The 21,450-nt window shown below is 37.6% G+C and overlaps 1 protein-coding gene across 2 annotated transcripts in view; it reads left to right on the top strand.

The window, feature by feature from the left end:
* Nucleotides 1-21,450, top strand: part of PTPN22 (protein tyrosine phosphatase non-receptor type 22) — a 79,143-nt gene that overhangs the window by 27,607 nt on the left and 30,086 nt on the right. For both annotated transcript variants that reach the window (XM_016429093.2, XM_016429094.2), the window contains exons 6-13: nucleotides 1-70; nucleotides 188-247; nucleotides 981-1,123; nucleotides 1,998-2,064; nucleotides 3,314-3,391; nucleotides 6,761-6,853; nucleotides 19,418-19,494; nucleotides 19,599-20,347. The exon at nucleotides 1-70 is cut by the window's left edge and continues 2 nt beyond it. In XM_016429093.2, the coding sequence (XP_016284579.1) occupies nucleotides 1-70; nucleotides 188-247; nucleotides 981-1,123; nucleotides 1,998-2,064; nucleotides 3,314-3,391; nucleotides 6,761-6,853; nucleotides 19,418-19,494; nucleotides 19,599-20,347 (1,337 nt within the window). The remainder of the gene's footprint in view (nucleotides 71-187; nucleotides 248-980; nucleotides 1,124-1,997; nucleotides 2,065-3,313; nucleotides 3,392-6,760; nucleotides 6,854-19,417; nucleotides 19,495-19,598; nucleotides 20,348-21,450) is intronic.

The raw sequence follows: 21,450 nt of genomic DNA, 5'->3' as shown, positions 1-21,450 counted from the left end.
AAAATGTGAGCGATATTGGGCCGAGCCAGGAGAGACTGTTCTACAGTGTGGTCCCTTCTCCATCTCCTGTGTGAGTATATCAGATCTTCCCATCATAGAGGACAAAGATTCTAGTGCCCTATGTTATTATGTAGAATAACTCGTCTGCAAATCTTACTGATCTTCCTCCCTAACATATTTTCCTTAGGAATCTGAAAACAAGAAATCAGATTATGTTATTAGGACACTAAAAGCCAAGCTGAATAATGTAAGTATGAAACATCTTCCTTTCTCTTCCTTAATAGTGATGATGGCAATTTGTTAGGGAATTTCAAGGACTATTAAGACAGCTGTCTGCCCCTTTACCCTAACAAGGGGGTTTATTTATAAGAGAATGTCAAAAGGTGCCAGGAATGCACTTGGCTTTCCTGGATGTCATCTCTGGGCCTTCAAAGCCACACATGATCACATTCCAGGAAATCAACTCCATCCAGAATTTAAGGCTAATTCTGAGTGGACTGAGCTGATCCTGATGAAGGGTATCCTACTCAGGAAGGCAAAGGGAGATCAATCTGACAGAGTCCACGTCCCTTAGATTCATCCATCTGGAGTCAGTTCAATAGGGGAAAATGGCAGAGTTGGTAGCATTCCTTTAGTATCTATGGCTATACCAATGGATTCAATAGTCAGCCATTTGGGCTGCTTCTGTCAACATGCCCCCACCTCCTCTTTCTGTGTGTCTGGACCTAGCCCAATCAGTTTATATCAGGGTTGATTCCATACTGAATATTGCCTGGCACAACAAGTGATAGCAGATTATTGGTATAGTCTGCCTGGATGACTTGAGAATGGATGGTTAGACTCAGAAGAAAATTCATTGATAGCAAAGGGTATAAAAAAATCAAGTAGATTCTTCTTTGTGGAAGGTTTTCGTGGCAGTCACTTCCCAGTTTCCTAGTTGGAACTCCCTTTCTTATTTTATTCTGACCATTCTCCTACAGGAGACTCGAACCATCTATCAGTTTCATTACAAGAACTGGCCAGATCATGATGTGCCCTCATCTTTAGATCCTATCCTTGAGCTCATTTGGGAGGTCCGGTGTTACCAAGAGGATGACAGTGTTCCTATCTGTATTCACTGCAGGTATGGTGCTCCCTGGGAGGGGATGGGACTTTCTTTTAGAACAAACCATAGATCCCAGCTTCTCCTATAATTGAAGCCTCATTAGTTTTTCCTAGCATTCAGAGCGGTCCAAACCTTACTTCTCCCAGTTGGTCGGTGAGTAATGAAGCTTAAAAAAATTAGTCAATGAAGGAGAAACGTTGGGGTCAGTATTTTTCCAACTTCACTATTCTAAACATATCTGTGATTTCATCTAGAAGTTACTTGCTCCATTGATGCAAATAACAGCCCTACTTCCACCCTCTCACTCCCCTCCCCTGAAACCCAGTGCCTTAGTAGCTGAGAGTTAGGGTTAGAATTACTCTGGCCAAAAACATTCAACCCCTGGTGGTCAGCCTTCTGGTGGTCAGCCTCTCTGCATTTAGTTAGCTTGTCCTTGCAATAAAAGACATGAGGTCTGTTTCCAGATTCACAGTTGAAGCTTTTCCAGATTGGCAGGGACTTGTCAAAGCCCACATTCTGTTGGCAAAGTCTTTAAGATCTCAGGGTCACCTTCACACCACGATGGAAGATCAGATTCAGATTTGAGTCTGTGGCAGAATGCACAGGACACAACAATACGCCACCTTCAAAAATAACATGAATCTGGAGTTTTATTTTTTTCTGATAAATCACTTAGTGATGATTACTAGGAGATTCCATCCAGGATAGGGGATGAGGTTCAGCTCATCTAGGAGAATAGCATTTGGCAGCTGGCAAATGCACTCTGGGAAGTATTCCACGTATGGCGAGCTTTGTGGCTTCCACATACTTTTCTGGTCAAGCACTGCTTATGAAATTTCCCAAATGTCTGCAGATGACACGTTCTCCTTAACACTCTGATCTTTCATTTCAGTGCTGGCTGTGGGAGGACTGGTGTTCTGTGTGCTGTTGATTATACATGGAAACTACTGAAAGATGGGGTGAGTCCCTCTCAGCAGGCACTTCCCATTTGCCTGCCCAGGAACAGAGATACTTAGGAATTGCTTCATTCTGCCAAACAGCTCGGGCTTTTCTGAATTTACATTTCATTTTTTCTTCCTGCATTCCAGTACGTAAGCTATTTTCCCAGCTGCGTCTGCTCTACACTGATCCTTGACTGGAACTACCATAGGTTATGCCGTATCTTATTATTATTCCAATGTTCCCCAAATGAATTTGGTTATAGAACATTTCTGTGAAATATATTGATGGAGCCTAAAAATGCAAACCCACAAGATATTGAGGTTATGGTTTATTCTAGACGTAAGAAGTTTGGGAGTAATACAGCAGAAATTAAACTTACTTTTGCAATGAAAAATTGTTATATTTTTGATACTATATAGGCATATCATTAGATATATACTTTTTTGGATACTATATGTACATATCATTTGATATATCAAATGATATATACTATATCTTTTAATACTTTAGAGGGAATTTTAGAAGAGGATTGATGTAGATAATTTTTAGTTGTTTTTCACTTTTGTAGAATTCTTTGTGACCCCATTTGAGGTTTTCCTGGCAAAGATACTGAAGAGGTTTGCCATTTCTTTCTCTAGCTCATAATACAAGATGAGGAAACTGAGGCAAAGAGAGTTCTGTGATTTGCCCAGAATCATATAGCTCGCTACATCTGAACTCAAGAAGAGGAGTCTTTCTGATTCTAGGTCAAGTACTCTATTGCACCATTTAATTGTCTGAAAGATACTTTCGGAAAAGCTTGGGTCCAGACACTTAGATCACTATGGTTTCCCCCAAAAAAATTAGCAGTAAAACCTAATAAAATATACTTTGCTCTATAGAATTCTAAATTCTTCTGTATGCCACAGGAATTCCCATGCCTACCTGCAGCACATTTCCTCTAATCATGTCTTTAGTTTCAGGTATTTAATCTCTCCCAAAAAACCAGGGAATTAAAAATCATGTAAAATTCCTTTAGAAGAGTTTTCTAGATGTACTCCTAGGTTGGATTCTAAACCTTCAAAAGCATCAACCTCTGTATTTCTTTTATTTTCCGTCCTTTCCCTTCTCTTCCTCTCCTATCCACTTTCCTTCATGTGTCACGGAGACATATCAGTGATGATAGCAATCATTTTTTTTTGAAAACAAGAAAATGGGTACAAGGGAACAATTTATTAACAATGATTTAGTCAAAAGCAATAAGATTTTATTCTTTTCTTTTAACAGATAATTCCTGTGAACTTCAATATTTTTAGTTTAATTCAGGACATGCGAACACAGAGGCCATCCTTAGTGCAAACTCAGGTATGAATTTTTTTGTTTCTAAAAATTTAAATTTATTCCTTTAGAAAATGAATCATTTTTAGAGTCTTCCTTCCTTTCTTAGTAGCAATTCTTCTTCTTTTTAAATCCTTACCTTTCTGTACTAGTATTAGCTCTAAAATTGAAGAGCCAGAAAGACTGGGCAATTGGAGTTAAGAGAATTGCCCAGGATCATACAACGAGGCAGTGTCTGAAGTAGCTATTCCAAGACAGAAGAGCAACAAAGGCTAGGCAACTGGGGTTAAGTGACTTGCCCAGGGTCACACAGCTAGGTTTCAGTGTCTGAAGTCAGATCTGAAGCACTAGCTCTTGACTCCAGGCCTGTGGTGCTCCCAGCTGCCTCTGGGTGAGTCTCCTTTCCTTCTTCCCTGTGCCAGAGGTTAGAAGCACCACTCTAAAGAGCTTTCTCGTTAGCCATCCCAGCAGTGGCCTGAAGCACAGTCTGGGAACGACTTGACCAGTGAGGCTGTTACCATCCGAGATGCCCTTTGATAGTTAGCTGTGACCGCCAGCTGCACCAGCGTTGGGAGTGATGGGAGGAGATTCATCAAGAATCAGACAATCAACAGCCATTTATTAAGCATCTGCTTTTAGGTCCTGGAAGTCATGGCAACAGATTCACTGTCAGCCAATTGGCTCAGCAGGTAGAGTGCCAGGCTTGGGGTCAGGAGGTCCTGCGATCCAAGGTGGCCTTGACCTGTCCTAGCAGGGTGACCCTGGGCAGGTCACTTAACCCAACAGCCTCCCTCTTACCATTCTTCTGCCTTGGAACTGATATGTGGTGTTGATTCTAGAACAGAAAGTAAAGATGAGGGAGAGACAGACAGGCAGACAGAGACAGAGAGACAGAGAGGAGAGAGAGATAGAAAGTCAGAGAGAGAAAGACAGAGAGAAAGAGAGAGAGACAGAGAGACTGAGAGACAGAGAGACCAAGAGATAGAGAGACACAGGCAGACAGAGAGACCAAGAGACAGACAGACAGACAGGCAGAGAGATTGAGAGATAGACAGACAGACAGAGACAGAGAGAGAAAGACAGATAGAGAGACAGAGAGGAGAGAGAGATGGAAAGTCAGAGAGAGAAAGACAGAGAGAAAGAGAGAGAGACAGAGAGACTGAGAGACAGAGAGACCAAGAGATAGAGAGACACAGGCAGACAGAGAGACCAAGAGACAGACAGACAGACAGGCAGAGAGAGACAGAGAGACTGAGAGATAGACAGACAGACAGAGAGGAGGACAGCAAAGATTTGGGGTTTCCCTTTCCTGGGTGACTGAGTCTCCTTTTTCTTCGAGCTCTCATCTCCAAGATGGACATTGGGCTCAAATGTCCTGACAAAGAGGCGGGCCCGAATGGGCACATCCGTCCACTTGGGCATGAACCAGGAGGCTCAGGCAGGGCGTGCCAGGGAGGTCCGTGGCGCCTCTCACAGTGCGGCCTGTCTGGCTCTGCCTTGGGCTGCTTCGGGTCCCCGGCTCACGTAGCCCGGCCATGGGCTGTTTCCTGGGCAGAGCCTGGATTGGCTGTGGCCCGGCTTCCGATCCGAGGTGTGTCCTCAGACCCCAGACGGTCTCTGCGAGGCCTTTTTAAGGACTTTCTGGCCGGGCAGCGTCTGCTCCCGCTTACAGACGACTCTTAGTTCACGATCTCAGGGTGACCAGCAGGCCGCAAGGCGGCAGTCAACTCGGAGCCTGGCACAGGGGTTTGCAGTTTGTTCCTCTGTTTGGATGGCGGCAAAACAAATATTTTTAGCCTGGAGATTATAAACAACTTGGTAAAATGAGTCAGGTCAAAGGAGAAGAAACAGCTAGTGCAAAGCAAATGTCAACTGGCCACCCACTGAGAGAGGCTGGCATTTTGCCACGAAGAGGCTGTGGAAACAACCCACACTTTCCTTGCGCCGGGTGGGGGCATTTTCTTTCTTTTTCCTGTGAAGTAGGAACGTTTTTCACAAATGAATACACGGAGAGGGCTCTGTTATTATCAGGTTTAAAGGAAGAGTCACTCCATGCAAATAGAATGGTCTCATCATGTCTCCCGCCTAAAATGCTGCATAAACGTTTTTTTCATTTTATCACATTTTTATAAATGCACTTTTAAAGAGAAGCATCCAAAGGAGAGCAGCTCCGAATGCTTTCTTTATCCAGACAATTACAAGACGGCTAAAGCATTTTGGAATTAAACCTAGATGGTGGCATCATGAAAGAGCCATGAATTGAGGCATTCATTTTTTTCATTTCTTCCACCCAGGAAGTGAAGCCTAATTGATGTTTAAACTTCCTGTTGCTTTTTCCTTTCCTCTTAATGAAAGTAAAGAAACTTTGGTTGCAAATGAATGAGATGCCAATCCCTGAGCTGCTACTGCAGTGAACTCCTACCTAGTGTCAACTATATTTGATAGCTGCTTTAGGGAAAGTTTGCATTTGATTTGATTAAGACCATATAAAGTAAGACTAAGGGGAAAATCCCTAAACAAGATCATTCAAATTAAAAGAGGATCTGACCTCCACATGCAAAGGACACATCTAAAACTACCTGTTGGCTGTTTCTAAAGCTGTTCCTTAAAGATCTGTAAAATGGGTATAAATGTATACACTAACAACAATAGCTTTTCTTATTGACTTGGCATTTAGCCTGGCACCTAGTAGGTGTTTCCTCATAGGGTTGTTGAGAGGATCAAATGAGATGATTAGTTAAAAATGCTTTGAAAACTCCAAAGTATGAAAAATGCAAATAGAATCATAGGCTCTAGAAATGGAAGAGATTTCAGGAATCACTGGTTCAACCTCTTCCTTTTATAAACAAGACAAATGAAGGAGGTTGAATAATTCACTCACATTCACAGAAATAGCAGAGCAAGGAATCAGCCTCCTGAAGACTTCTGACATCAAAATTCAGTGTTCCCCCCTCCCCCCCGGTTCCCAAATGGTTAATATTACTTACAAGAAGCGAGGCAGTCCCTTAGAATTTTCTGTGATGGGATTTGATGCACTGAAACCTCTTGTGTTCTCTATTTCCATGGTCAAATTTTTCCTTCATACTAAGTGAAATTCATATAGTATTTTAAGGTTCACAAACCATTTGACATGCCCACTCTCATTTGAGCCCCCCAACAACCCTGTAATGTGAGTATTAGCAATATTATTATTATTTTATAGGTCAGAAAAACAAAGCTTGGAGAGGTTCGATGCTGTGCCCATGATTGCACAGCTCCTGCGGGCCACGGGCAGGATTTGAACTTAGGTTTCCTGACCCCAGCTCCTGGCTTTTCCTATACCATGTGGCTCCTGCCCAGATCCACCCTGCATGGCTTTGTCTCATTTTTGGATGGTTGGTTTGTGTTGTTCTTTAGGAGCAGTATGAGCTGGTCTACAATGCCGTATTAGAACTGTTTAAGAGACAGGTGGAAGTTCTCACAGATCCCCGTGGCTCCACAGCTTCAGAGGTAGGACTCAAATATTTCTAGTGCACTGGGTGTTCGGATTTGTCTTCTGGACAAGGATCTCAGACTATATCCAGAGCTTGCTTTCTTTCTTTCTTTCTTTCTTTCTTTCTTTCTTTCTTTCTTTCTTTCTTTCTTTCTTTCTTTCTTTCTTTCTTTCTTTCTTTCTTTCTTTCTTTCTTTCTTTCTTTCTTTCTTTCTTTCTTTCTTTCTTTCTTTCTTTCTTTCTTTCTTTCTTTCTTTCTTTCTTTCTTTCTTTCTTTCTTTCTTTCTTTCTTTCTCTCTCTCTCTCTCTTTCTTTTTCTCTCTCTTTCTTTCTTTCTTTCTTTCTTTCTTTCTTTCTTTCTTTCTTTCTTTCTTTCTTTCTTTCTTTCTTTCTTTCTTTCTTTCTTTCTTTCTTTCTTTCTTTCTTTCTTTCTCCCTCCCTTACCTTCTGTTTTGGTATCAAATCTAAGACAGAAGAGCAACAAGGGCTGACTTGACCAGGGTCACGCAGCTAAGAAGTATCTGAGGACCAGATGGAAACCCAGGACCTCTGGACTCCAATCCTGATGCTCTATCCCCTGTGCTACCTAGCTGCTCCTGGAGCCACTCTTTTTAAAAAGATTATTTTTATAAAAACCTTTACGTTCTGTCTTAGAATCCATCCTAAGTATTAGTTCCAAGGCAGAAGAACAATAAGGGTTAGGCAATTAGGATTAAGTGACTTCCCCAGGGTCACATAGCTAGAAAGTATCTGAGGCCAGATTGGAACCCAGGACCTCCTGTCTCTAGGTCTGGCTTTCTATCCACTGAACCACCTAGCTGGCACTGGCCCTAGCCACTCAATGAAGAATTCCATGGAAAGATGTTTTTATACCAGAAAAAATATTTTTGATGTTAAATAAGAATTATGATTTTCAGCTAAACACAATAAGCTTGCCTTGGTGGAGGAGCAAAAATGAATTGTTATCTTGTACTTCAGATAGCTGAATGGATGAGGTACAAGTTAGAGGTCAGACTCATTCAGAGCACAGAAGCAATTGAGGCCGGATGTGGTTTTGTAGCTACTGCCCTTGCCTTATCATCACTGCAAATGCCTGACTGATGTTTGGAAAGTTTTTTTAAATCAATTTTTAGCTGAAGAATATAAATCATAAAAACTGTCCTGATGATTTAAGATAGTAAGAAAATGATGCCAAGTTTATTACATCACTTAGCTTGCTCAGATTGATATAATGGCTTAGTGTAGAATCACAAAACCAAGTTGGAAGGGATTGTTCAGGCCATCTTGTCCAACCTTCTAGTTTTACAGATAAGGAAATAAGGCCGAGACAGGTTAACAATCATATTAAAATTTATTTGTAATTTATTATGTTCCTTTATAAATATTATAGGATTATCAATGGAATACTACTTCCTTAACTAATTAAAATGTAAACTAATTTGTTTTTATGAAAAAATCAGATTTATTTTCTCTCTATTTATACCCACACTGTTGTTAAACATGTCCTTTTCAAGAGGTTAGTTTTATTTTATTTAAAAAATATAGGTCCCTCAATTTTGAGGAACTTAGGACAAAGAAAGCACCTTCAGAGAAAGAACTGGTAGAGGCAGAATGTAGATGAAAGCATACAATTTTTCAATTGTTATTTGCATTTATGTTTTGGGGTTTTGGTTTTGTAAGATTATTCATTTAAAAATGAACAATAAGTAAAAAATAAAATGAACAAAATTAAATTTAAAAATAAAATAAAATATATAAAAAAGATTAAATCACTCCTCCCCAAAACAGAGAGGTCACAGATATGTTCAAAATGTCAGATTTCTTTTGATATTTTAAAAATTAAATTACACTGCAAAGTGAATTAAAAACAATATAGGTCCTTCAATGGAATCACAAGTTTTGTTTTGAGGGTTGGAAGAAACTGGAGTGAACATCAAGTCTAATACATACCACACATTTCCACTATAATATACTAACAGGTGGTGGACCCATCTTTGCTTGAAGATTTCTGTGAGAGGAAACTCACCACCTTTAGGCAGTCCACCCTACTTCTGGAGAGCTCAAATTGTTAAGGAAATTTTTCCTGAAATTAAGCTTAAATTTCCTTCTTTACAACTTCCACCCATTATCTCCAATTTTGTCCTCTAGGGCCAAAGAGAATAAAACCTGATTGGTTTAACTGCCTCAAGTCTTTTCCCATCCCAGTCCATCTTCCACTTAGCTGTCAAAGTTATCTTCCTAAAGCACAAGCCTGCTTTCAGTAGACCCCAGTGGTCCCTTATGGCCTCCAAGATCAAATTGAAAACCCTCTATTTGCCTTTTAAAGCCTTTTACAGCCTAGACCCCTTCCTTGCCTTCCTACACTTCATTTCCCTCTATGTTTTCTGGGATCTAGTGATGCTGGTGATGTCTGAGCTTCTTGCATTTTCATTGTCTGTCTCTCATGTCTGGGATGCTCTCCCTCCTCATCTCTGCCTCCTGCCTTCCTTCAAGACTCAGCTAAAAATCCCACCTTCTGAAAGAAACCTTTCCCAGGCCTCCTTCCTTTTGAGATTCTCTAGTCTGTACTGCATATCTCTTATTAGCACCCAATTACTTGCATTTTGTCTTTCTGATTGGACTAGGAGGGTCTTGAGAACAGATTATCTTCTGCCTTTCTTTGTATCCCCAGCACTTAGACACCTGCTAAATGTTTGTTAGCTTGACCCTTCCGTATGATAATCCTTTAATAACGTTAAATCCATTCCCCTAGCTCCTTCAGCTGATGTTTATGCTACAAGTACTCAAGGGCCTTCCTCATCCTTCATGAATGCCTTCCTTAAACTGTGGTACCCAGAACAGAACAGAATACTCCAGACTAGGCATGACTAGGGTGGGCTTGGAAGGAACCCTTACTTCTTGATGTAGCCCAAGTTTTTATAAGCTTTTTTTCTGGCTATCTCATTGCTTTACTAACTCATACAGAATTTGTAATTCACAAAATACACTTGGATTTTTTTTCTAGTGCTAATCATGTTTCCTCTAGCCTGTATTTATGAATTTGATTTTTTGAATCCAAGCGTAAGACTTTACATTTCTGTTGAAATTTATATTTTTAGATTTAATTCAACTCTCTTAACTGACAAGGTATTTTCTGGATTCTGTCTGTCATCCAATGTGTTAGCTTTGTGCCATAGCAATAGCAATAATAATGATAAGCTCATATTTATATAGTGCTTTAAAGTCTGCAAAGTGTATTATAAATATTCTTTCATTTTATTCTCCTTACTACCCTCAGAGGTAAGTGTTATTATTGTAATTTTCATCTTATATTTGAGCAAACTGAGGCAGAGAGAAGTTATTTGCCCAGGTCATGTGGCTAGTAAGTTTCTGAGCCATGCTTTGAAATCAGGTCTTCCCGACTGTCAGTCCAGTGCTCCCTCTGCCATGCCCACTCACTGCCACCTACGCAGTGGCCATGTCATGTCACCTTTACCTTTATCCAGATCACTATTGAAATTGGCAAACTGCATAAGATCAAGCCCAGATTCCTGGCCCATGCCATTGCAGATATCCTACCACATGAATATTGAACTATCAGTGACTACTCTTTGAGTGTGGCCATTCAACCAATTCTAAATACATCTAATTGTAGCCTAACAAGAGTCCACATCTGCCTTCTACTTTTGCAATCGCACAAATGACTATCTTATTGTGAAGAGCTATTCAGGTAGCAATATTTGACACTATTGTCATAGATCTCTGGGAGATAAATTTTATAAGGAATACTATCCCTAGAAAATGTCTCTCTTGTGATCACTAAGCCTGCACTCAAATATCTCCAGGGATGAGGTACTTAATTTGGACAAGCCCATTAGTCTATACTAGCCAACTTTCAATATTAGAAAGCTTCCTTATATTGGATCAAAATCTGCTTCCCAGTAATTGACAAAATACATAAATGATTCATTTGTTTAAAGCAATGCTGTCACTTCAAATTATCTACCCACCAAATTCTATCCTATACCAAATAAACAAAATTGAACCTGCCAGTGTGTGACAGTGATAGACCATTATTCTCTACTCCTAGACTCTCCTCATCATTCAAACACTGGAGTGTTTTTTGTTTTTTTTTTGGCATGGATGTAAGTTCTGATTTATTTTGCTTTTTTTTTCATTTATGTTCTGTTTATTTCTCCCTTCAATAGTTCGTATCTTTTTAATTTTGCCTGAATTTTTCTTATGTTCTTTCTAAAAAAGCACAATAATATTTTATTCTAGTGGTTTATGGTTTATTCAGCCATTCCTCAATCACTGGGTTCCTTTTTTGTTTCCAGATTTTTTCTGCCACAAATAATACTATTAATATTCTGTCACATAAAGGATGAGCTTTCTTTCTGTCATTTACCTTCTTGGGGGTATATAACCAATTAGATAGTGTCTTTTCCTATATAATTACAAACTGTTTTACAGAATGGTTGAATCGATTCATAGCTCCACCAGTGTTTTAATTATGCATACATTCCTAAACTTCAATATTGAATTGTCTCGTTTATAATTCAACGATATTTTATTTTCTCAATTACATGTAATCATTTTCAACACAGGCTTTTCAAAATTATAAGATCCAAACCATCTCCTTCTCTTCCTTCCCTCCTCCAGTTTAGAGATGGTAAGCAATTTGATCTGGGCCATACATGTATTATAATGCAAAAAGCAGAGTTCCATATTGGTCATTGTAAGAGCATATTCATACAAAAAATCAAACTCCAAAATAAATTCATAAATACACTGATGTGGAAGATAGTATACTTTGATCCACATTCATCCAGCAGTTCTTTCTCTGGAGGTGGATGGCATTCCCTATCATAAGTCCTTCATTGCTAGGAGTAGCCAAGTTTTCACAGTTGAATATCCCATGATATTGCTGTTATTGTGTATAATGTTCTCTCAGTTCTGTTTATTTTGCTCTGCATCCGTTCATGTAGATCTTTCCAGGTTTTTCTGAAATTATCCTGCTCATTGTTTCTTATAGCACAATAGTATTCCATCATCAACATATAACAATTTCTTCAGCAATTCCCCAACTGGTAGACCCCCCCCCAATTTCCAAATCTTTACCACCACAAAAAGAGCTGCTACAAAAATATTTTTGTATAAAGAGGTCCTTTGCCTTTTTATTATCTCTTTGGGGTACAGAAGACCCAGCAGTGGTATTACTGATCAAAAGGTATGCTCAATTTTATGTCTTGTGGATGTAGTTCCAAATTGTCCTCCAGAATGGCTGGATCAGTTCATAACTCCACCAACAATGCATTAGTGTCCCAAATTCTCTCATTTTTAAAAAATCATATTTTCCAGTTTATACTTGTAGTAATTTCCGCTGTTTTGTCTTAGCCTTGTCTTCTGTAACAAAAGAGAATAAGTCTACTACATTTTTTATGCATGTAGCTATTTGTATTTCGTCTCCCCTAATAGAATACAAGTTCATTGAGAGCAAGAGTATAGTGTTTTTAATTTTTTTCTTTGAATTCTCAGGACTTAGCACAAATCTTGGCACATTGTAAGTGCTTAATAAATATTTGTTAATGGATTTATTATCCAAATGACTGGCCCAAGGTCATACAGGAAGTAGTAGAGCCAGAATTTAAAACCAAGTTTTGACTCTAGTTAGTCAACAAGCATATATTAAGTGCATAATATGTGTCAGGCACTCTGCTAAGAACTGGGACCCATTTTTCTCTCCACTATACTACAATGCATTATGCTGCCTACTCCATTTATTATTTTATTGTTATTGTTATTGTTATTATTCACTCAGTGCTAGATGTTGTACCAAACTTTTAAAAAAGATCTGACTACTGAGTCTATCCTTAGGGTATGTGCAATCACTTAGCTTTTCCTTTTTAATTCAGAGTTCAATAAGAGTACTTTTTATTAAGAATAAAAAATAATTTTTATTAAAAATTAAAACAGTAGTGATAATTAACTATTTTATGTTTAGTGAATGCCCAAAGAGTACAACAGAAGTTAAAGATATAATCTCTGCTCTCAGGGGGCTTACAGGGAAGACAACATATAAGATAATTGAAGCCAGCAGAAGTCAGAGAAGGGAGAAATCTGTGTATACTATAGAAGGCATGGAAGCTGCTTGATAGAAATGGGATTTGAAGGGAGAAGTGGGGTAGAGAGAGAAGCATCATGAACAAAGATGCAAGGATAGTGTTATCCTTGGGGAGATTGAGGTAATTAGAATGAAGGGACAAAAGAAAAGGGCATCACATCACACTAATACCCAAATTATCTTATATTTAGGTACCTTTTATATATTCACTTCATATTTATGCTGTACACATTCATATACTTGTTATACTGCCATTATAAGTTCCTTCAAAATACAAATTGTCATTCTTTGTACTTGTATACCCAGGACCTAGCATAGTTCTTGGCACAGAACTGGTATGTAATAAAAATTTATTGGTTGATTAAAGCCACCGAGTCAAAAATTTAAATGTTTTTTTCTTTTTTGAGAAACAAGACTAGTATTTAGTTTATAGTCTAAATGTACATAGTTATCAGAGTTTTATTTGATGCGGTTGTTATGCTTTGCAGTTGTGAAGTGGACCTCAGCTACCCTACACTACATAATCACACCCAACATGATAATTCAGTTCAACAATTCAACATAAATTAAGTACCTATAAGTGCAAAGCACTGCCAAGTGCTGGTGATATAAAGATGGAGCCATCACAGATCCTGCTTTTCAGTATCTTAATTGAGGGAAAGGTAGATATACTGTAGCACAAGGGTAAGATACACGCATGTGGGAAGTTCAGTCAGAGTACTCTGAGAGCTCTGAGAAGAGATTACATTCAGCTAGGCGGAAGATGTCAGGAGTTAGGGAAGGTTTTATTTAAGAGGTAGTAACTAGGTCTGCTTCGAAGCTTTAAAGAAGGGATGGCCTTTAATAGTTGGAGATGGAGATGAGTCCACTCTGAGCAAAGGAGAAATTACATGAACAAAAGTATTAAGGGAGGAGAGAGCCGAATGAGAAAATCCACTTTGTATGGAATATAGGCTACACAAAAGAGGACTAATGTGAAGAAAAGTGGGATAGTAGATGTGGGAGAAGAGTGTGAAGGTCCTTGAATGCCAGGAGTAGAAGTCACTGCAATTTTTAAGAAGAAAAATGACACTGTAGAAGAGGAACCTCAGGAGGTTTACTCAGGCAGCAATATGATGCTAGAATGGAGAGTGTATAGACTAGAAAGAGGGAGACCATTTGGGAGACAAGACAAGAAAAGATGATGGCCTGAATGTGAGTGGTAGCAAGTGGCACTTGAAGGAGGGGATGAATGTGATATCAGGGAAATAGAATTTGGTAAGAGCTGGCCACTGACTGGATGTGTTTGGGGGAAAACAGAGAGGAATTAAAGATGAGTTTAAGGTTGTGAGCTTGGATGCCGAGGTGGATGTTGTTGCCATTGCTATGAATAGAATATAAGAGGAGTAGAGATGAGAGGGCAAGTGGTGAGTCCACTCTTGGACATAATGGGTTCTGAGTGTCAGTGGCTAATTGAAGCACAGGTAGCCAACAGTGTGGTAAGAGATGGTGTTACACTATAGGGAGCTGTCATTAGTCTAGGAGTCATCCGCAGAGGGATGACAGCTAGAATGATGATAACTGATGAGATCACTAAGGGAGAAATGTATTGGGAAGGGAAGAAGGCTGAGCAAAGAACTTGGAGGGATGTTTGTGTTTAAGGTACAGGAAGAAGATAAGGAAAATGATGAGCTAGCCAGAGGGTTCTACTCTATTTTACTAATATAGGCATTTTTTTTTTTTGGTCAGGACCCATGATTTTATTGGTTTGGGGAAAACTGAGGGTGGAGAATTACTCTATCAGTGGAGATTGGCAATTTGTCTACGATATATATATATATATTTTTTTTTTCCCCCCTTGGTATTTGTAGCCCTGGTAATTGACAAAGCACCTGGCATGTAGAAAACATTGAAAAAGATTTTTTCATAAATTGATCAACAGGATTTTTTTTTTAACCCATAACTTCTTAGAATCAGTACTAAGCATTGGTTCCAAGGCATAAGAGTGTATAAGGTAGGCAACTGTGGTTGTGACTTGTCTAGGGTTACACAGCTAGGAAGTATCTGAGTGCCACAGGCAAGGTCCAGCCTCACTCGCGACTCCAGGGGTTCCTTACAGATGGTGAATGATCAGTCAAGAAAATAACAAACAGAAGGCAGCTGTATATTTATGGCCATGGGCATGCTTTGCATCTGATAGCTGCTCCGCCATCCCCAGGTTTGGTATTTATTTTTATACCCATTTTCTTGGCACAGAGATACATTACCTAACACACATGTCTAAAAGGAGATAATTGGAAAAGTGATACATTAACCTTTAACAAATCACTTAATTAACATTCTATATTCTTGTATTATGATTACAGATTCTTGACAGAATAAAGATTTCATGCAAGATAAATGATTTTGTCACAGGTGGCTTAATTTTCTCATTACCCTGTGAGGAATTTTGGGCTTACAAACAATCAAGGAAATTTACTTATTACTTTTAATAAAAAGAAATAATCAATCAGAAGTTCTTAAAGACAATTCAACAATATTGAGGTTGAGAGGTAATAGGAACATAATTCAGATTTAATATTAGACTGATCAGTTTTTAGGGTTTACTAGGGAGTTTCTCAAGGGGAAGAATCAAGTCACTGAGGCATGATGAAGCTTGGTGTACCTGAACATTTTGTATGGGCCTTTATGATTGATTTGTATGCTGGCTTCATGAGAATAAGTAAGTGGGAAAGTTCTGGGTTTGGCTTGTAGTTATGGTTTTACTGGGAGTTATGTACCTAAGTAAAAGTTAACCCATGGTAGTCTTTTGGGATTAGGTTTGAGGGTCTGATCTTTTGGTGATGTTTTAGAGAAATAGAGTACAGGTATTTTGCTCTTGCATTATTCTTTCTGAAACTAGGGGGAATAATAATCATGTCAATTCCTTAGGTAAGGGATGTTAATGAGAGAGGTTATGCAAAGGGGATAGAGTGGGCAGTCACTTCTTGCCAAGGGCCACTTTCTGGCCTCCTTAGCTACCACAAGTGACTTTGTCAAGACATCGTGACCTGATGGCTCCCAGCATCTGAGGGCAGATTTGAATCCATAACTTCTTGTCTTTAGGCATTGCATTGGATCTCTATCCAATGAACCACTTAGTTGTCCCCAACAAGTATTAAGCACTTGCTATGTGACGACACTGTGGCAGGCACTGGACAAACAAGTAAAAAGAATGAAACAATCTCCATTTGCAAAGAGCTTACCTTCTAATGGAAAAGATAGCAAGGGCACTCAAAAACAACTATAACATATATAAATATATATATATGTATATATATGTGTGTGTGTGTGTGAATAAGTACAAATGTGTACAAAAAAGGTATAGACAATGTGATTTGAAAGAGTGGGAGAATCAGAAACATTATATTTCTATTTCTTAGCCAGCAACAGAGTGCACTGATGGTTATTACTTTATAGTACAATTTGAGATCTGTTATTGCTAGGTCACCTTCCTTCACATTTTTTTCTGCATTAATTTCCTTGGTATTCTTGACCTTTTATTCCTCCAGATGAATTTTGTTACCTTTTTTCTAGTTCTGTAAAATGATTTATTGGTAGTTTGATTAGCATGGCACTGAATAAATTAATTCAGGTAGAATTATACTTTTTTATTATATTAGCTTGGCCCACCCATGATCAATTAATGTTTTTCCAATTGATTAGATCTTATTTTATTTGTGTGAAAAGTGTTTTGTAATTGTGTTTGTCTTGCAAAGTAGATGTCCAAGTATTTTATATTGTCTAGTTATTTTAAATGGAATTTCTCTTTCTATCTCTTGCTGTTTAACTTTGTTGGTAATATATAGAAATACTGATGATTTCTGTGGGCTTATTTTGTGTCCTGCAACTTTACTAAAGTTGTTATACTAGTTTTTTAGTTGATTCTCAAGAATTCTCAAACTCTACTATTGTATCATCTACAAAGTTAGTTTCCTCATTGCTTACTTTGATTCCTTCAATTTTTTTTTCTTCTCATTGCTACAGCTAGTATTTCTAGTACAATATTAAATAATAATGATGATAATGGGCATCCTTGCTTTACCCTTGATCTTATTGGGAAGGCTTCTAACTTATACCCATTGTAAATGATACTTGCTGATGGTTTTGGAAAGATACTACTTATTTTAAGGAATGGCCAATTTATTCCTACTCTTTCTAGGGTTTTTAATAGAAATGACTGTTGTGGTTGTTTTTTTTTTTGAAGCTTTTTCCTGCATCTATTAAGATAACCATGTGATTTCTGTTAGTTTGGCCATTAATACAGTCAATTATGCTGATAATTTTCTTAATATTAATCTAGCCCTTCATTCCTGGTATAAATTCCTCCAGGGATCATTATGAATGATCCTTGTGATATATTACTGTAGTCACATTGCTAGTATTTATTTAAAAAATTTGCATCTCTCTGTATATTAATTAAATTGGCCTATAATTTTCTTTCTCTGTTTTTGCTTTTCCTGGTTTAGGTGTCAGCACCATATTTAAATCATAAAAAGAATTTTGCAGGACTCCTTCTTTGCCTGTTTTCTCATATAATTTATTTTGTATTGAGATTAATTGTTCTTTTAAAAATCCCTAGGGATTTTTTCTTAAAGAATTCATTGATGGATTGTTCAATTTCTTTTTCTGAAGTGGTATTATTTAAGTATTCTATTTCCTCTTTTGTTGACCTAGGCATTTATTTATATTTATTTAATTTATATTTTTATAAATATTCATCCTTTTGACTTAGATTGTCAGATTGGCATATAATTGGGCAAAACAGCTTCTAATAATCATTAGATTATTAATTTCTTCTTCACTGGTGGTGAATTCATCCTTTTCACTTTTGATACTTGTAATTTGATTTTTTCTTTCCTTTTTTAAATCAAATTAACCAATGTTGTACTCTGTGTCTGTTTCCCCCTCCCCCATAAAATAAATTCCTAGTCCTACCGATTACTTCAACAGTCTTCTTACTTTCAATTTTATTAATTTACTCTTTGATTTTTTTAGGATTTCCAAATTAGTTTTTAATTGAGTTTTTTTTGTAGGTTTAAATTTTTCCCCCCCATGGTTACATGATTCTTGTTGTCTCCCTCCCTTCTTCACTCCCCCCTCCCAGAGTTGACAAGCAATTTCACTGTGTTATACATATATTATTTCTCAAATACTAGTTATATATATTATCATTAAAATCCTATTTCAATATTACTCATAAGTAATCTTTTAAAACCAAAACTCCAAATCATATACTTAATTAGGGATTTTTAATTTGTTCTCTTTCTAGTTTTCTTAGTTGCATACCCAATTCATTGATCTGCTTTTTCCATATTTTATTGATATGTTTAGACACATAAAATTTCTCCAAGTATTGTTTTGGCTGTATCTCATGAATTTCGACATGTTATCTCCTCATTGTTATTCTCTTTAATGAATTTTAAAATTTTTTCTATAATTTTTTGACTCACCCTTTTATTAGAATTAGATTATTTTGTTTCCAATTTTTATTTGTCTTGCTATGAACTCTTATTATAATTTTTATTACATTATGATCTGAAAATAATGAATTTATTTCTGTATTTGATTGTGAAGTTTTTATGCCTTAATATCTTGTCATTTTTTGTGTAGGTGCCATGTACTGCTGAAAAGATGGTATACTCCTTTCTATACCTATTCAATTTTCTCCAGAGTTCTATTAAATCTAATCTAACTTTTGTAAAATTTCATTTACTTCCTTCACTTCTTTTTCATTTATTTTTTGGATCAATTTATCTGGATCTGAGAGGGGAAAGTTGAAGTTCCCCATTAATATTCATATTACTTTATTATCTATGGTTCCTTTTATCAAGGTGCAAGTTCCTTCCTTATCCTTTTAATTAGATCTATTTTTGCATTAGCTTTATCTGAGATCATGATTTGCTATTCCTACTTTTTCTTTTTTTACTTCAACTGAAGCAAAATAAATTCTGCTTCAGCACCTTACTTTTACTCTATGTGTCTCCCTGCCTCAAATGTATTTCTTAATGCACTCTGTTGTCCACTTCCATTTTATGGGCAAGTTTGTCCCATTCACATTTACACTTGTGATTAAGTTATATCTTAAAAGATAAAATTGTAGATTATGAGGTAGATTAAGAAGGGAGTATATGTGTGCATGCACATGTGCACATGCACGCACACACACACACACACACACACACACACACACACACTGAGTTTCTCAAAGGTCTGGACAAAAAAAAAACCTCCCTACACCTCAAAATTTCTGAGGATCATCTACTTTTTTCATAAATCATTTGAAACACTTTAGCTTTCCTAAAGAATTACTGCCTTGCATTCTGAATAACAGTGGAAAAAGTAGATCTACGAACAATTCCATTACTGCACATGATTTTCTTTGGTAATCCTCCCCAATATATCTTCTCAAATGTCTAAGACATTTCTTCACCTACTGTCTACTTCCTTTCTTCCAAAGATTCAAGCAAACAAGGGACCACTTAAGCCATCACCAGCTCTAGAAGGTGTTCCCTACTCTTGTATTCCATCAGATTGGTGAGTTCTATGAATAATTCATTTATGGAGGGATAGGGGAATACATGCTTGTCAGTCATTAGAATGCTTTGTGGTCTTACCTGTTACTTATTTGTTTGTTATAGTCCAACTGAAGAAGACTCATTAAAATGTCAGCAGAATAAACATATGGCCCAAGAAGAAACAGTACAAGTTTCAACATCAGATTGTGGTGCCCCTGAACCACAGCCAAGCCAAGGACTTATCTCACATCCAGTTAAACAGGACATTTCTGTAGAAGTCTTAGAGTTAAATGACAGTTGTGAGAAAAATGCAGATAGGTTTGTGAAATGGGAGACAAAGTTATATCCACCTGTTGGGGAACCACTTCAAAAACATGGAAGTTTGGACTTGAACACCATTTTGGCTGGGACACATCCCAACTCTGGAACAAAAAATGCAATGGAAAGACAGCTCAATACAAAGGTGCCATTAACACGGACCAAATCAACTCCCTTTGAATTGCCACCAGAGAGGCAACCAAAGGAGTGTGAAATCAATGCTACATTTCCTTGTCTGGATGCCCATCAAGGTCATTCCTACTCTTCTATTGCCTTACAGGCTCAAAAGACAAAAAGTATTTCTTCTGTGGAACTGAATCGTTTACTAAGTGGTCCAAAGGCCCCAGTATATAATCCTTCCCATCCAAAGGCTCATGTGTCTAATACATACAGGGCCCATCCTTATACTTTCTTGGCAGAAGATCCTTACTTTTCACAACTGTCTCCAAATACTATAGGTCCCCCAATGCGTGCTGATTTCTTGAAGAAGCCAGATGAAACTGTCTTTTCTTCCTCTTCATCATCTACAGCCACTACAACTCCAATTTCTGATGGTAGTCTATTTAATCCTTTACCTCCTAATCCTCCAACTCCTCTGTTTCACCCACCTTTCAGTAGATCATCAGTGGGTAAATTACTAAGAAAAGATGTATGCAGTCCCAAGATTAATTACATTTTTCAATAATATTGTTTCCCACTTAAAGACAAGAAAGTCATAAGCAAAGTCAAGAAGATCCGAATTCAAATACTGCCTCAGACAGTTGAGTGACCCTGGTTAGTGACTCACTGTAAAATGAGGGGATTAGTCTCAAAAACCCATGAGGTTGCTTCTATCTCTAAAGCTTTATGACCTTCACAAGTATTTTAACGTTAAGACACTGGAAATGCTGAAGGAGTAACATTAAAATAATAATACATAACATTTATATAGTGTTTAAAGATACTGTGCTATGTGCATTTTACAAATAGCTCATTTAATACTCACCTGAGAGGCAGGTGCTATTACAACCCTAATTTTATTGAGAAGGAAATAGGAAAACAGAGGGAGAGGGACTTGCCCAGGGACATATGGCTGGTAGGTGTTTGAGGCTGGATTTGAAATCAAGCCTTCCTGACTCCAGGCCTGGTACCCTGTCTACCATGTCATCTAACGGATAACACACACACAAATGTATATACATACAAATGTCAAAACTCATTTGTATTGGTCATCTCGAAATTTTTAGTATAGAATTTAGTTGCTTATGTTTGTTTCTGTTTATGTTATAGTTTTGTTATGATAGAAATAGCATTGCCCTTTTACACATGATGGAACAAAAAAGAACAGATGTCCAGTCTCTATGTAGCATGCTAGTAACTTCAGCTTATCCTCTTTTTGCCATTACCCTGGATTTTCATGCATTGCATTAATTTTGTTGTCAGCTTTAGAAATTTGGGTGAATTTTCCTATTGGGGATATTTAGAAATGTTAAATTTTTCTTGTGGGTGGTTTGGGAATGTGGATTCCTTTTTTCTGCTGGGAATATTTGGGAAGCTTGAAGTGATGAATGCAAGCTCTTCTCCAATACCCGATGAATTCAGGGAGACCTGATTTCTCAAAGGTTATGCCAACAAAGCACAAATTCTCATATATAAGTCAGATAACAGATTCTGCTAT

The sequence above is a fragment of the Monodelphis domestica genome, chromosome 2 (genome assembly GCF_027887165.1).
Source record: "Monodelphis domestica isolate mMonDom1 chromosome 2, mMonDom1.pri, whole genome shotgun sequence".
Taxonomy (NCBI): domain Eukaryota; kingdom Metazoa; phylum Chordata; class Mammalia; order Didelphimorphia; family Didelphidae; genus Monodelphis; species Monodelphis domestica.
Note: the sequence above shows the minus strand (reverse complement) of the source record. Positions and strands in the feature narration are given on the sequence as shown.